We start from the raw sequence: 13,827 nt of genomic DNA on the forward strand, positions 1-13,827 counted from the left end.
TAAAGATATGTGTACAACCGAAAAATATTTTGTGCTGGATCCGAGAGAAGCAACCTTCTCGGATCTTGCATGTTTTCTCTTCTCCTCGGATCTCAGGAATAGAAAGTTCATCGATTCTTCTGAACAGAAGCTTGAGGATGATCTTTGCAGATTCCGGCGACGGTGGATCATCTTTGTATCCATCGTTATTCAAAAACTCATGATTCTTCTAAGGAAACCTCTCTACTTTTTGGGATTCTATATTTCTTTTTGGTTGAATCTTCTTTCTTCCAATGGTGGCTTCTTTAAGATCCTCCCAAATCTTTTCAAAGGTCAGATCTACTTTGGACTTCTTGTTTTATACGATTTGGTGTAAGTTCTGTTAATTACATTAAACATAAAATAAGGTTAGACCTAAACGACACGTATAATTTCTTTATTTTCTTCTAAATGTCAAACGGAAACAGTGATTTTAATAGATCAATAATTGTCGCTTAGTATGAATTGTTCTTCACAAATGATCTTGCGTGACTAAGTTAGTAAGTTACTCTAAAGGGATTTTCTGCTTTATCAAGTATATATCTCCTATAATTAGTTCAATGTTGAAACTACATTTGAGACTAAACCTACATTTAAACGCAACTAGGACCTCATGTGTTGTGCAACCAGCCAGCGATTAAAATTAAGTTAAAAATGGTTTAATTTGTATGAATATGTGCAAGTACTATTAAGTTATTCTAGTTTTTTTGTGCAAAATCTACTATTTAAATATCGTCACCGTTTGTTTAACATTTATACTTTCTGTAACTAATTCAGGTAAGATTATATGGCCGGAAAAAACATCAGCGACATTTGCATCTTTAATCGGAAACCTAGACCGGCGAGTAGAGTTAGACCGGAGAATAGAGAGAGGAAGTAAAAGATACAAAGCAATGTTGTCAATTATGGCTTCTAAGCTTTCTTACGAGAACACAAACTTTGTCAGCTCTGTCCTTCACAACCATTGGAAGGTTTTAACTTTTAATAATAATCTCTTTTCTTTTTGCTAAGTATCTTTTTTCCTTCATATTTTTCTCACAACTCTCACTATCAAAAATAATTCAAGGTTGCATAGGGTTATATTCTAGTAAATAAAACGTAACAGTCAAGATTGTCATCGATGACTCGTCTAAAGGTTCTTTCAAAGCAATTATCCAACAATTCTTTGTAAAAGTATTTAAAAATTATGTCAAAATAAGGCAACTGATGCGTACTGTTTTACCTGTATCTTCATTTCGTCGAAATATTTAAGTGCATCTTTAGAACATGATCACGCATGATTATCTTTGAGACAGAAATTAATACAATACAATAATTAAAAATTATATGTTAGACTTTTTAATCGCTATTTGTTAATTTATTCCTGGAACAGATGGACTTATTGGGTTTCTACAGCTGTTGGAATGGTGAGGAAAAATATATGACTCAATCTCTATACATATTTTGCCAAAAGAAAGAGGGTCTATACATGTCTTTATTCTCATTTTCTATAGAATTCTACAAGATTATGCCTTAATTCTTTAATATTTTTAGGATATTAAAATTTTGACTTGTATCAAGTATCAAGAATAGTGACCAAAAAAATTATTATATATAGAATATTTACATAATTTTTGGTGTTTTTTCTTCAGAGAGTAATATTTATTTTCTTCGGAGAGTAATACTTTATTATTTGGGTTTCTTAGGTTACCAGAAACAGAAGTCAACGGAAGTGATTGTTATAAAAGACACAAGCACGTATCCGAACCTCATCGTCGTCAGTTTCAGAGGCACCGATCCTTTCGACTCCGATGATTGGTGTACCGACTTTGATCTTTCCTGGTAAGCTTTTTTTATTTTTTATTTGCTTTAATATACTCTTCTTTTGGACATTGTTTCGATAATCTCCAAACATAAATCATTGTTCTTAGTTCACTTTAGGTTGGAGTCTATTCAGTTTAGGGTCGTTGATTGGTTCCTCTAGTTACACCAATGTTGATTTTCAAAATAGGTACGAGATTAAGAATGTGGGAAAAGTACATGGTGGATTCATGAAAGCTTTAGGCCTTCAAAAAGAAGGATGGCCTAAAGATGTAAATTTTGACCAAACCCAAAATGAAACAACTCAATATGCATACTATACTATTATGCATCACTTAAAAGAGATCCTCGATCAAAACCCGGCATCCAAATTTATCTTGACTGGACATAGCCTAGGTGGAGCCCTAGCGATCCTATTCACGGCCGTGTTGATGATGCATGACGAAGAGCAAATGCTAGACAAGCTCGAAGGAGTTTACACATTTGGGCAGCCCCGCGTAGGAGATGAGGAGTTTGGAAAGTTCATGAAAAATTCACTGAAGAAGTATGAGGTTATGTACGAAAGATACGTGTATTGCAATGACATGGTTCCTAGGTTGCCTTTTGACGACAAAACACTCATGTTCAAACACTTTGGGGCATGCCTTTACTATGACAGTTTCTATAGAGGAAAGGTTAGTTTCAAACTAGTATAATTTTTTTGATAAAAAAAAAACTAGTATAATTTATGTTTTTTTTTCTTTGAGTTGATCACTAATTAGAGATTTAGGAAACTTTTTTTTTCTATCTCGTTCCGCACCGTTCCGAAAGTTCTTTCTAACATGAGAATATAGGACTCGGCACGGATCGAATATCCGGGTTTATAAAGGTATTTGTGATTTGTTTCATATGTTACGAATATCTAATTTTGCGATTTGCTTTGCTTCGAAAAAATATGAATCGAAAAATGGATATCTGGAAAATAAATAGATATTTGCGGATATTTATGAATACTTACGGATATCTCATCCATTTTAATTAATACAAATAACTTTAAAAATTTGATACAAATTTGTTTTAAAAGTATTTTTTTGCATAATATATAAAATAATTTTTTTAAAAAATATTGAAACTACATATTTTGTATATTTTAAACTTAGTTAACAATCATAATAACAGAAAACTTAGAAAAAATTATAACACTCATAAAAATTTTCTCTTCTTTTTATATAATACTTTTATGTAAGTAACAATGTGAATATAATTTTTCAAATCATATGTTAGAATAATAATTATATAAACCCATACATTTAAAAATTTAAGTATAATCAAGATATACATGTATTTATATATTGCCGGATCAGAGCGGATATCCAGTTCTCAAAATTTTAATATTTGTGTGCTTTGAAAATTTAAATTAACGGATGTTGATTTTTATTATTTGCTTTGCTTTGAAAATTTACGGATATCCGAAATTTTCGGATCAAATCAAAACGAATAACAAATCGAATCAAATTTAACGGATTAAATGCCCATGCGACCTATGAGAATATACTCATGATGGAAACAAGACTTCTTATCTCGGAAATGGGATCGGACGAGACAGAAACTAGCTGAGAACTTTATATATAAAAAATTTAGAAAATGTTATATTTATAAAACTTATGTATTTAAAAAAAACTGTTATCATTTCATACAAGTATAAAATTTTATGTAACACTTTTTAATATATACTAGCTTAAGACACGCGCAATTGCGCGGAATGTATGTTATATATAAAAATAAATTTTTTAATATTTATTTTTATTCATTTAAGTATTATGTATATAATTAAATTAGAGTAAAGACATAAATCAAAACAATGCATCTTGTTTATTTACGATAATATTTTGGTAAGTAAATCAGAACAATCATTTTATTTATTTTATATGGTATATAACTAAATTTCAATGACATGTACATAGATATATACTGTATTTTAATATAAATATTTATTATTGAGAATTCATATTCATATGATAAACACAAAATTCTAATGTGCGATTTTTTGAATGTAAATTTCAAAATTAAAATACTAAGGTCTCAATATTTTTTAAATAAATTTTTTAGAAATTATCATATTTAATTATTTTTCTATGTTATATAGTTTAATTTTAAACTATATTAATATATAATATGAATGTCTAGTAAATGAGACTTCATATTCATACGATTTATGATCATTTGTATTTTGTTATTACAAAAAAAGTTAAACCATTGATCACATATTTTAGTGTGAGACATTTAACTTTTAGTAATTTATAGTCGTTTTAAAAATTCAAAATATAACATATAAGAAAAAAATTAATTTTTTATATGGTTAGTGTTGTTGTTTAATATCTTTTAATAATATAAAATTAAATAAAAAAAGCTAAGATACACAAATTATTATCAAATATTTATTATTCATAATCATCAATTGTCATATATATGTTAATTATATTAGGTAATTCTGTAGCTTTTATTTAAAGAAAGTGTGAGAATATTCTTTTGTACACTATTTATCAATTTAATAGTTAGTTTAATAAAAAACATAATATAAGTTAAAATTAACTAACATATTTCTCTAAGAATTTTGAATTTCATTCTCATGGTGACACGTGACTACAAAATAATGTTGTAATATTTCTCAATTAATATATAAAAGATTGTCATAAATGGGAAAATCGAGAATTCTTGTCTTGTTTTCGCATGGATTACCATTTGCGGACTTCCTTTACTGATGAAATTATATTCATTGCTACTGTGTAATTATTATGTTCAGGTAGAGCAAGAGGAGCCGAATAAAAACTATTTTAGTATGTTATGGGCAATACCCAAGATTATGAACGCAATGTGGGAGTTGATGAGGAGTTTCATCATACCTTATTGGAAAGGTGAAGAATACAGAGAAGGATGGTTGTTGAAGTGTTTCAGGGTTGTTGCTTTGTTAATTCCGGGACTACCTGCTCACGCTCCTAATGATTACGTCAATGCTACACTCTTGGGTAACTTACCTGACCTGCACCTTGACTAGAATATAATTGCATATAGTTTCCGAATTCTTTGTATAATTAGTTTGTGTCCAACTTTAGATAAATGAGGAGTGAAGAAGTAATAAAATGAATAGTAATGTATTTGGAGATTGGACGATGTTTACAAATGCATGGTACAACATTAACAAATCCAAACTCGAGATAGTAGTATTATATGGAAAAAAGCTTAAAAACATTTGTACTAAAATAAACCAATTTTTATTACAATATTATCATTTTAACATACCAAAAACAACACAAGTTAAACCAGCTGAGATATGAAATTGTTCCGAGTAAGACTATCTAACCGCATTGGGTGACAATGCACCAATTCTGAAGACGGATATTTTGCTGGATTTTAGTCGTGCCTCGTCTCTCGGAAGAAGCTGGAGTAGTATGCGGTTGAGAAGACAAAGTTGATCTCACTAGATGCTTGATTGGTTGGAGAGTATTGAGATCAATGCCAAAACTTCGTAAAATTACATTTATGTTCAGCTCTCATCGCAGACCATTGATAAGTCTCACCAAAAAGATATCATTGTATTAGTGATTTCTTTGAACAAGTGGGATAGTATGAAATATATAACATTACAAAATTGACAATTGACAATTTTCAATTAAGGGAAAACTATGTGATTACTAAAAGTCATTATTATATAATAGTTTAAAGGATTTTTAATGTTAAAACCTCTCATTTGTTTTGGGTAAAAATTCATAAACTAAGTATTTAACGAAAAACTTCCAAATTAACTTTATTTAATAAATTAAACCCTAGCACTTCATAAATTACTACCGGTAAATCTTTAGTTTAGAAGTTTCTACATTAAGTAAACATAGTTGAGGGATTTTACCACTAAAAATAAAAAAAAATCAAAAAAATTTATCTAAAAATTAGTAACTTAAATTTTCAAAATTATCATTTTTAATTTTTTTTTGTAAATATATGAGTTTGATGTATTTTTAACATCATCATTATATATATAAATTAAAAATGTAAAGACCGAGAAATATAATAAAAATTATATAAAGAATTCAGACGCAATAAGACTTTCTTCCCTAACTTCCGGTAAGACATATATATTCCAAAAGCACAAAATACTATGGCGGTTAAGCTTGCACGTGGTACGAAGAGTTCTCATTCAGCTATGTTATATGTCAATTCAATATTTTCGGTTTAGCTTTCTGAATCGCGCGATCCAGTTACTTAGTTCTCGCTTATGTTGTCAAAAAATTACTAATTTTTAAACAATATTATAAAATTTTGAATTTTTAGATTTTTAATGGTAAAACCCTTTAACTATGTTTACTTAACGTAAAAACTCCTAAACTAAAGATTTACCAATAACAATAGTAATTATGATATGGTAGAATTTAATTCATTAAATAATTTTAGTTTGGAGTTTTTTTTAATATTTAATTCGAGAGCTTTTATCCAAAATAAACAAAGTTGACGGTTTTAATGTTAAAAATTCTAATATTTTCTTGCTAATATAACCCACGTGGATATAATAGAGAGATCTGTAATGAAAAGAATAATAATACGATAAAAAAGAAAAAGGAAAAGCGTTTAGAAAGAAAAAAAAAACAAAAAGCTGTGAGAAGGCAATGGAGGACGGCGAGATCGAGGAAGGAATGGTGACGGCCGATGAGTATCCGACGTCGGAAGCCCCGCGGCGAGAGCCGGTGAAATCTGCACTGGAGTTGCTTAGAGAGAGCAAAACATCAGTGGAAGAAATCGTAGGAAGGATGCTCTCGATCAAAAGAGAAGAAGGAAACAACAAATCCGAGATTCGAGAACTCCTCACGCAGATGTTCCTCAACTTCGTGAATCTCCGTCAGGCGAATCGCGCGATTCTGACGGAGGAAGACAAAGTGAAGGCGGAGACGGAGCGAGCGAAAGGCCCAGTCGATTTCACGACGCTGCAACTGCACAATCTCATGTACGAGAAGAGCCATTACGTCAAAGCTATCAAGGCTTGCAGAGATTTCAAATCCAAGTATCCCGACATCGATCTCGTTTCGGAAGAGGCTTTCTTTCGTGACGCTCCTGAATCTATCAAGGATCAATCTGTTGCAACTGATACTTTGATGCCCAAAAGACTCAGTTTTGAGCTTCATCAGGTTGATTCTGCATTTGGCAATGAGTGGATTGGCCCTAACCCTTTATATATTAGTAGATTAATTCTTATATTTTCGATGTAGACATCTAGTCTGAAGCGTAGACAATGTGGGAATAACATCCACAGAAGGCCCAATATCCGTATAGTAGTAGTTGTAGTAAATTAGGTCAAATGATCTTATCGTTCTGATACCATGTTAGATTCGGGTTTTATTGAATGTTTTCTCAAGTTTGTTTTTGATTTAGAGGAAAGAATTGTGTAAGCATCGAGCGAGATTGGAGCAAAAGAAGAAGAGTTTACTAGAAACCATTGCGGAGCGCAAGAAGTTTCTCTCAAGTCTTCCTGTGCACCTCAAGTCTCTCAAGAAAGCGTCCATTCCTGTACAGAACCAGTTGGGTATCCACCACACCAAGAAACTGAAGCAGCATAGTCTAGCTGAGCTGCTTCCTCCTCCCCTTTATGTAATTTACTCTCAGCTTTTGGCACTAAAGGAAGCTTTTCAAGAGAGGATCGACTTGGAGCTACTTGGGAGCCTTAAGGATGCTCAAGCTTATGCTAGACTGCAATCCAAAAAGGACTCTGGTGAGTTTTTGTCAAAAGTTTTACTGTCTTCTGTGACTGAACGGAACCGAGAGGAAAGCTAATTTGGTGTTCTGGTCTTTTAGGCATGTCGAGTAATACAGAGAGTTCTAGGTTGGAGGATGATGGACCTGATGATGATGATGATGGACAAAGGAGAAGAAAGCGGCCTAAGAAAGTTACTAGCAAAGAAGGATCTGACAAGGCAGGATTGTACCAAGTTCACCCTCTCAAAATTGTCCTTCACGTTTATGATGATGAGACTCCTGATACGAAGTCCCTCAAGCTTGTTGTTCTCAAGTTTGAGTACTTTCTGAAGCTGAATGTTGTATGTGTTGGCGCTGAAGGCTCTCCAGATGGACCAGAGAAGAATATATTCTGTAACTTATTCCCTGGTGACGCTGGACTTGAGCCACCTCACCAGGTAAACTTTGTTTTTTTTGTTTCAGTTTTTTCTTACATGTGGCTTTATTTTGTCGTAGTACATATACTCACTTGTCTTGGTATGGTATGCAGTCGACCAAGCTCATTCTTGGTGACGGTCAAGTGTTCGATGAGAACAGAACTTCAAGGCCTTATAAATGGGTACAACATTTGGCGGGGATTGATATCTTACCGGAAGTGTCGCCTATTTTATTCGGCCAAGATACTCCTGATAACATTGACACTGCTAAAAGTGATGCGTCTGTACCTGATCTCTCACTGTATCGCCAGCAGCATAGGGTGGAAACAGTTCTGCAAAGAATACGCTCACGGAAAAAAGCGCATCTGGCTCTTGCGTGAGTCCCTCCACTCTATATTTTTGTCATTTTGATTGATTAAAAAAACACTGGGAAAATTCTAGAAACTATGATGATCATAAGTGCATCAGGCTTAGTACATTTAATAGCTGTTTTTTCTAGATAACTTGGCTGTCAATACCCTTTGTAGCAAGGTCAACTAGCTTTCATGGGAAACTATTTCTGTTGATATGTTAATTTCATTGAATACCTTTATACTTGTATTGGCTTTACAGGGAGCAGCTTGATATGCTTATGAAGCACGAGTTGCCTGCTGTGAACTGCGAAGACGCTCCATGGGCATTGCATAAAGTTCTGTGTGCTTTGGATTCCTGGTTACAGATTCGATCTTCAGCTAGAAAGTCGTGCTCTCTGACTCTGAGTAGTGTGGAACAAGTTCCAGAACCTATGGAAATCGATGGGGATAGAAGATCTCTTTCTGGCAAGGAAGATGTTGAAAGTATTCGGGAAGACGGAGAACTTCCTTCTTTGGTCACAGCTGCAGCTTTGATAACAACCAGCTCTGATCAAACCCCATCAAAAGTATCTAGTCTAGCAAGGTCTAGGCAGTTGGCTTTGATGACGAAGAACCTGGATTCTCCAATTAGCAGCAAAGGAAAGTCACCGAGTTTCAAAAAGTATGAAGATGATTTGGATCTTGTTTTGGATGATGATAGTGAAGTAGATGAGCCAGCTGGGAATAACGAAGCGCATGTTGAAGCGTTTGGCCCTGTGAAAGCTGATAATTCATGGGTTGATTATGGTGCGAGGGAGTTTGCACTTGTCTTCTCCAGGAAAACAGATGATGGAAAATTGTGGAAGTTAGAGGCAATGGTATACATTCTAAAAACACGATCTTCCTTATGTATTTTTCTTCCTCAAGTGTCAAAATTGATTTGTATTTGCAGGTCCAGATTAGCATGGAGTATCCTCTTAGACCTCCTTTCTTTTCTCTGTCTCTCCATACTTCTTTTGGAAATGACAACGGGACAAGTGAGAGTGATCATTACAATGAACTACGTGCTATGGAAGCAGAGGTAAACAGTATACCAATTTTTACTCGATGAAACCAGCCGTGCTAGCTTCTTAACCTTTTCTTGGGTTGTATCAGGTGAACCTTCATATGTTGAAGATTGTACCTTCAGATCAAGAAAATTATCTCATATCTCATCAGATCAGATGCTTGGCAATGTTGTTCGACTATTACATGGACGACCCATCCAAAAGAGGAACAGCCACAAGTGTGGTTGATGTCGGTTTGTGCAAGCCTGTAGACGGTAAGCTTCTTGTGAGATCATTCAGAGGCAGAGATCATCGAAAAATGATCTCTTGGAAGGATAGGGGATGTGCCTCGGGTTATCCATGTTAGAGATTACATCGCCACTCATTTCTCTATATTATGTTTCCCTGCTGTTACAAACAAAGCTTTTTAAGATAACAATTTTTGTACTGCCCGGTTCCACATTTTATATTATTGCTGGTATGATGGATCATGGAACAGTTTTTATTATTGGTTTAGGGAACATGAACAAGTCACTTCTGTGATCCAATGTGGTCAACGGTGGTTCGATCAAGAGACTGTCACACTGGTTGTATGCCTTGTTGTGAATTCATCTGATTATATGGACTAGGTTAAATAGATTTAATTTGCTCGACTCTTGGCTATTGATGTATGAGTAAGTACATAAGTAGGAGAAAGTCTTAACCTAAGATTTGGAAAATTTATTGGGAAGCTTTTCAACTCAAGTCTGCAAAGCCCAACTGTCGTTTTTAGATTACTATTATATTCTTATAAAAATAAAGCAATGTCGCTAATTATTATTTGTCTCTGGCAAATAGTAGATTTTTTATAGATCCTTAAACCATGACAATCATATGATCGTCAAACGGTACCCAAAAAAACAATGTCACAGCGACTAATAAATAGCAGCTAATTTGGTCATAAATAAGCAGAAACATAATATGAAGAACACAGCAATTTATAATCCTCCAACCCTACCACTGATCACTGGATGTTCGATTTCGTTCTCCTCAGCCGTTTCGTGGATCCGTTAGTTATCTCTTTCCCCTGTCACCAATTTAGATAACTAATGTTAGAACAAAGTTTTGAAGCTTTAAATTACTAATCTTTTTTAGTCTAATTATTATTTTTATTTAAAACAAAACCCACTTTGACATCCCTGAAGTAAAATAAGATGTATTACAAAACATATATTGTTTGATAAATTACATGAACAAACACACCCAAAAGTGCAAGCCGAAAAAGAAAGTGTAAGTTATATAGATTACCAGTTCGGTTTGCATTTCCGACATAATTTTTGCCTGTCGATCGTTAAAACGTTGTCGTGAGAAAGTATTAGGGGCGCATATGTAGACGTGTTCAAAAAAAAAAAGACGTGCTCTTGGTAACAGCATACGTAAATGTAAATGCAAATGTTATGACATTGTTACTTTTACCTGCTTTTTTAGTAGCTCATGATTCTCTTTCCTTAACTTTTCAGCTTCAGCTTCAAGCTCCATAGTTTGAAGCTATAAAAGCAAAAAGATAAGATTTGCTGGATTAACATAATCAAACAATCAAGACGTGTATATATATAAGAAGATGTCAAACTTTTTTTTTACCATCTTTCGAGCTCGTGATCGTGCTGCTGATTCACGGTTCTTTATCTTTCTCCTGTACGTTTTCTCCACTAGTTTCTTCTCCGCGGCAATGCCATTGTTCCTGTTCCTATCCCTCACGCTATTACTTACAGTAGTGGTGAATGGAAATGGTGACACTATTGATGAACCAGCATTAATCTTCGGCATCCCATCTAATACTGGAAATGGCGACACTATTGATGAACCAGCATTAATCTTCGGCATCCCATCTAATACTGGAAATGGCGTAATTTGAGAACATACTTCTACACTCATGGCTCCACCAGGAACTGGTGCAACGCTTTGGACCAAAGTTACGTTATTTTCTTGGTGACTTTGGTCTCCACTTTCCATGTAACTATCTCTTATACCATGAGCATTAACCTGACCACTCGTAAATGCGACTTGTGTTCCATAACCATAACCATGTGGTTTCGACATGTTAGGTTGTTGCGGTTGAAACGGGTTATGTTGTTGTTGTTGTTCTTGTCGCGGTTTATATGCCGAGGTAGACCCATTCACATTTGGATGCAAATAAGAACCATGAACTCTATTAATTGGAACAGTATTAATATTGCCCAACACATCAGAAACCATTGGTTTCTGCTGAAACTCCACATTCAAACTTGTGTTTGGAAAACCCGAAATCGATGATGGGTCAAGAATGGCCCCAGCAAGGGTTAAAAAATCTTCCAGAGTGATATCTGCTAAAGTTGGCTGCTTCTGAATCTGAGGAATATTTGTTCTTCCTCCATCATTATGGGTGTGTTCTTCCTCTGTGATATATTTCCAAACTTCATCAACAGTTTTTTGGCTAAGTATTCTAGGCAGAGTTATTGACCCCTGCCTATGTAACCCCTCGTTCACACCGTTAGTTGGAACTATGCCTTGTGTTCCTTCAGCATTATATATACTCATAAGAAACTCTTCCATGTTCATTGACCCATAATCTTTCCCTAAGTTGTTTTGAATCTGGTCTAGTGTCCTTGAGTATAGTGATCCTTGTTGGCTCAAAGGAGCACTAACCGGTAGTCTGCTCATCGCTCCCCGCGGACCAGTCCCCAAGGTTTTAAAATTCCAGTTATTATCCATTTTGGCAGAATCCAATCAAATGATATCACCTGCTATATATCAGAGTTTAGTGATGAATATAATTTTTAGAGAAAAAACTTCAATAAGAGAGAAGGTAAAAAAACTTCAATAAGAGAAAAGATGTTTACGGCCTTAGAAAACGATTTTACCTTGAAATGTAAGAGTTTTTGTGATCAGAGCACCGCCGTCCCAGAAACTAACTCTATAGTATCAGATCATACAAAACAATAAGAAAAATAAGAGTCCAAAACCCATTTGTAAAAATAGAGGTAGACCCAAATTTATACAACAAATAAGAATCTTTTTTTCCCAAGATTCAGTGAATCAAAAGGTAACATGCAATAATAAAAAAAATCTAATTTTAGTAAGCACTTTAGCCAAATGAAGTAAGAAATCTGGCCATAAACTGCATATCTAAATTAAAAAGACAATATAAGGAACAAATATTCTCACTTCATTATTTTTTGAAACACTTAGATCCTCAAATATTCTCACTTCATTTTATGTTTATTAGTTTTAAAAGTTACTCTGTCAAGATAAGAACGACTTAGATGAGTAGATAATTTAGTAAGTTAAATTTCATACTTTGAACACTACTAAAAAATTTTTACCTACTAAAAAACATTTACCTAAATTATATTTTTTCAAAATAAAAGATGATTAAGAAAAAGATCTCACAGTAATCTAATTAATTTTAATATATTTTTAAATATATATCTCTATATATTATTTGAGAATTCAGTATTTTATGTGGCTCACTCTCATTAAATTTCAGAATTTTTAATTACATAAAAACCATTAATGAATTAAAATAATTATATCTATTTGCCATTATTCAAAAATAATTTAATTTCTTTTTTAAATGATTTTTAGCTAACTTTATAATTATAGTTTACTTTTATTTATATTTTACTAAAAGACATATAATAAAAATGAAACAATTACTAAATTTAAAACATATAAATTTTAATACATAAAAATGATTTCATATAAAACGTATATAAAATAAGAAACTTCAAATAACTCTTTGAAATCAATCATCGAGAACACATCTTTTTTTTTTAATTTTGATTTAGTGATGTCACATCTCAAATTAATCTTTTCTTTTTGTAACTTACCTCAAATTAATCTTTCACAACACTTTTGGTTCATTCAACTCAGTTAGTATCTAATCGTGGGATACAAATATGTAGTGCTCTTATAGGTAGCTAGCTCGATTGTGCACATACATGATACATCCTCATTAATACACAGTAGTGTTAGGAGTTATAACAGAATATATGGATTCATGGTTCTCAACCCAACTTAGATCGCCATCATCTTTGGCTGGGCAAAGGTGAGATATAAGAAGACTTCATCTTGTTCTTTTATTTGATTGGAGATAATATCCATAGCGGTATTGTTTCAACCACATGCATAATGATATTTTCCATAAAGGTATATTTTTATATTTTTCTTCGAATTAGTTTTATTAAAAGTGGCAAATTGGCTCACATGTCTTGCAATTTATTTATTTCTTACGAGAGGATCCACATGACAATTTCTGACAAAGTTATGGATGCTAGGTGAGACATACCCACCAACACCATATTCCTCAACTTTAAGATATTTTTCTTTGAATTTAAGAAGCATATGCATAAACTGTGAAAGTTGCAGCTCTAGTTCGGGATCAAGTCTTATTATGAATTATTTATATAACTTTAGTCCCATTTCAAATTCGAATCTTGACGGTAATGAGACGGTGTCGTCAACTTGTCAAAATGTGGA

At 33.2% G+C, this 13,827-nt stretch overlaps 3 protein-coding genes across 4 annotated transcripts; 2 read left to right on the forward strand and 1 right to left on the reverse strand.

Moving 5' to 3' along the window:
* Window positions 1–7: 7 nt before the first annotated feature.
* Window positions 8–5,046, forward strand: LOC103828005. 2 transcript variants are annotated; one of them, XM_009103576.3, is made up of 7 exons: window positions 8–311; window positions 796–989; window positions 1,391–1,424; window positions 1,704–1,839; window positions 2,009–2,492; window positions 2,652–2,686; window positions 4,601–4,684. In XM_009103576.3, the coding sequence occupies exons 1-6, from the start codon at window positions 8–10 to the stop codon at window positions 2,682–2,684; spliced, it is 1,185 nt and encodes a 394-aa protein (XP_009101824.1). In that variant the 3' UTR covers window positions 2,685–2,686; window positions 4,601–4,684. The 2 variants fall into 2 exon arrangements, with proteins under 2 accessions (XP_009101824.1, XP_009101823.1); XM_009103575.3 differs by lacking the exon at window positions 2,652–2,686 and having other exon boundaries at window positions 4,601–5,046.
* Window positions 5,047–6,343: 1,297 nt separating this feature from the next.
* LOC103828006 (THO complex subunit 5B) lies at window positions 6,344–9,838 on the forward strand. Its single transcript, XM_009103577.3, has 7 exons — window positions 6,344–6,971; window positions 7,216–7,552; window positions 7,636–7,973; window positions 8,066–8,328; window positions 8,565–9,162; window positions 9,237–9,365; window positions 9,440–9,838. The coding sequence occupies exons 1-7, from the start codon at window positions 6,456–6,458 to the stop codon at window positions 9,695–9,697; spliced, it is 2,439 nt and encodes an 812-aa protein (XP_009101825.2). The 5' UTR covers window positions 6,344–6,455; the 3' UTR covers window positions 9,698–9,838.
* Window positions 9,839–10,126: 288 nt separating this feature from the next.
* On the reverse strand, window positions 10,127–13,678 carry LOC103828007 (ABSCISIC ACID-INSENSITIVE 5-like protein 8). The gene is made up of 6 exons (XM_009103578.3): window positions 12,210–13,678; window positions 11,175–12,089; window positions 10,951–11,117; window positions 10,786–10,857; window positions 10,618–10,650; window positions 10,127–10,396 (listed from the first exon to the last, which is right to left on the reverse strand). The coding sequence occupies exons 2-6, from the start codon at window positions 12,058–12,060 to the stop codon at window positions 10,334–10,336; spliced, it is 1,221 nt and encodes a 406-aa protein (XP_009101826.1). The 5' UTR covers window positions 12,061–12,089; window positions 12,210–13,678; the 3' UTR covers window positions 10,127–10,333.
* Window positions 13,679–13,827: the final 149 nt, after the last annotated feature.

Source organism: Brassica rapa, chromosome A06 (genome assembly GCF_000309985.2).
Source record: "Brassica rapa cultivar Chiifu-401-42 chromosome A06, CAAS_Brap_v3.01, whole genome shotgun sequence".
NCBI lineage: Eukaryota > Viridiplantae > Streptophyta > Magnoliopsida > Brassicales > Brassicaceae > Brassica > Brassica rapa.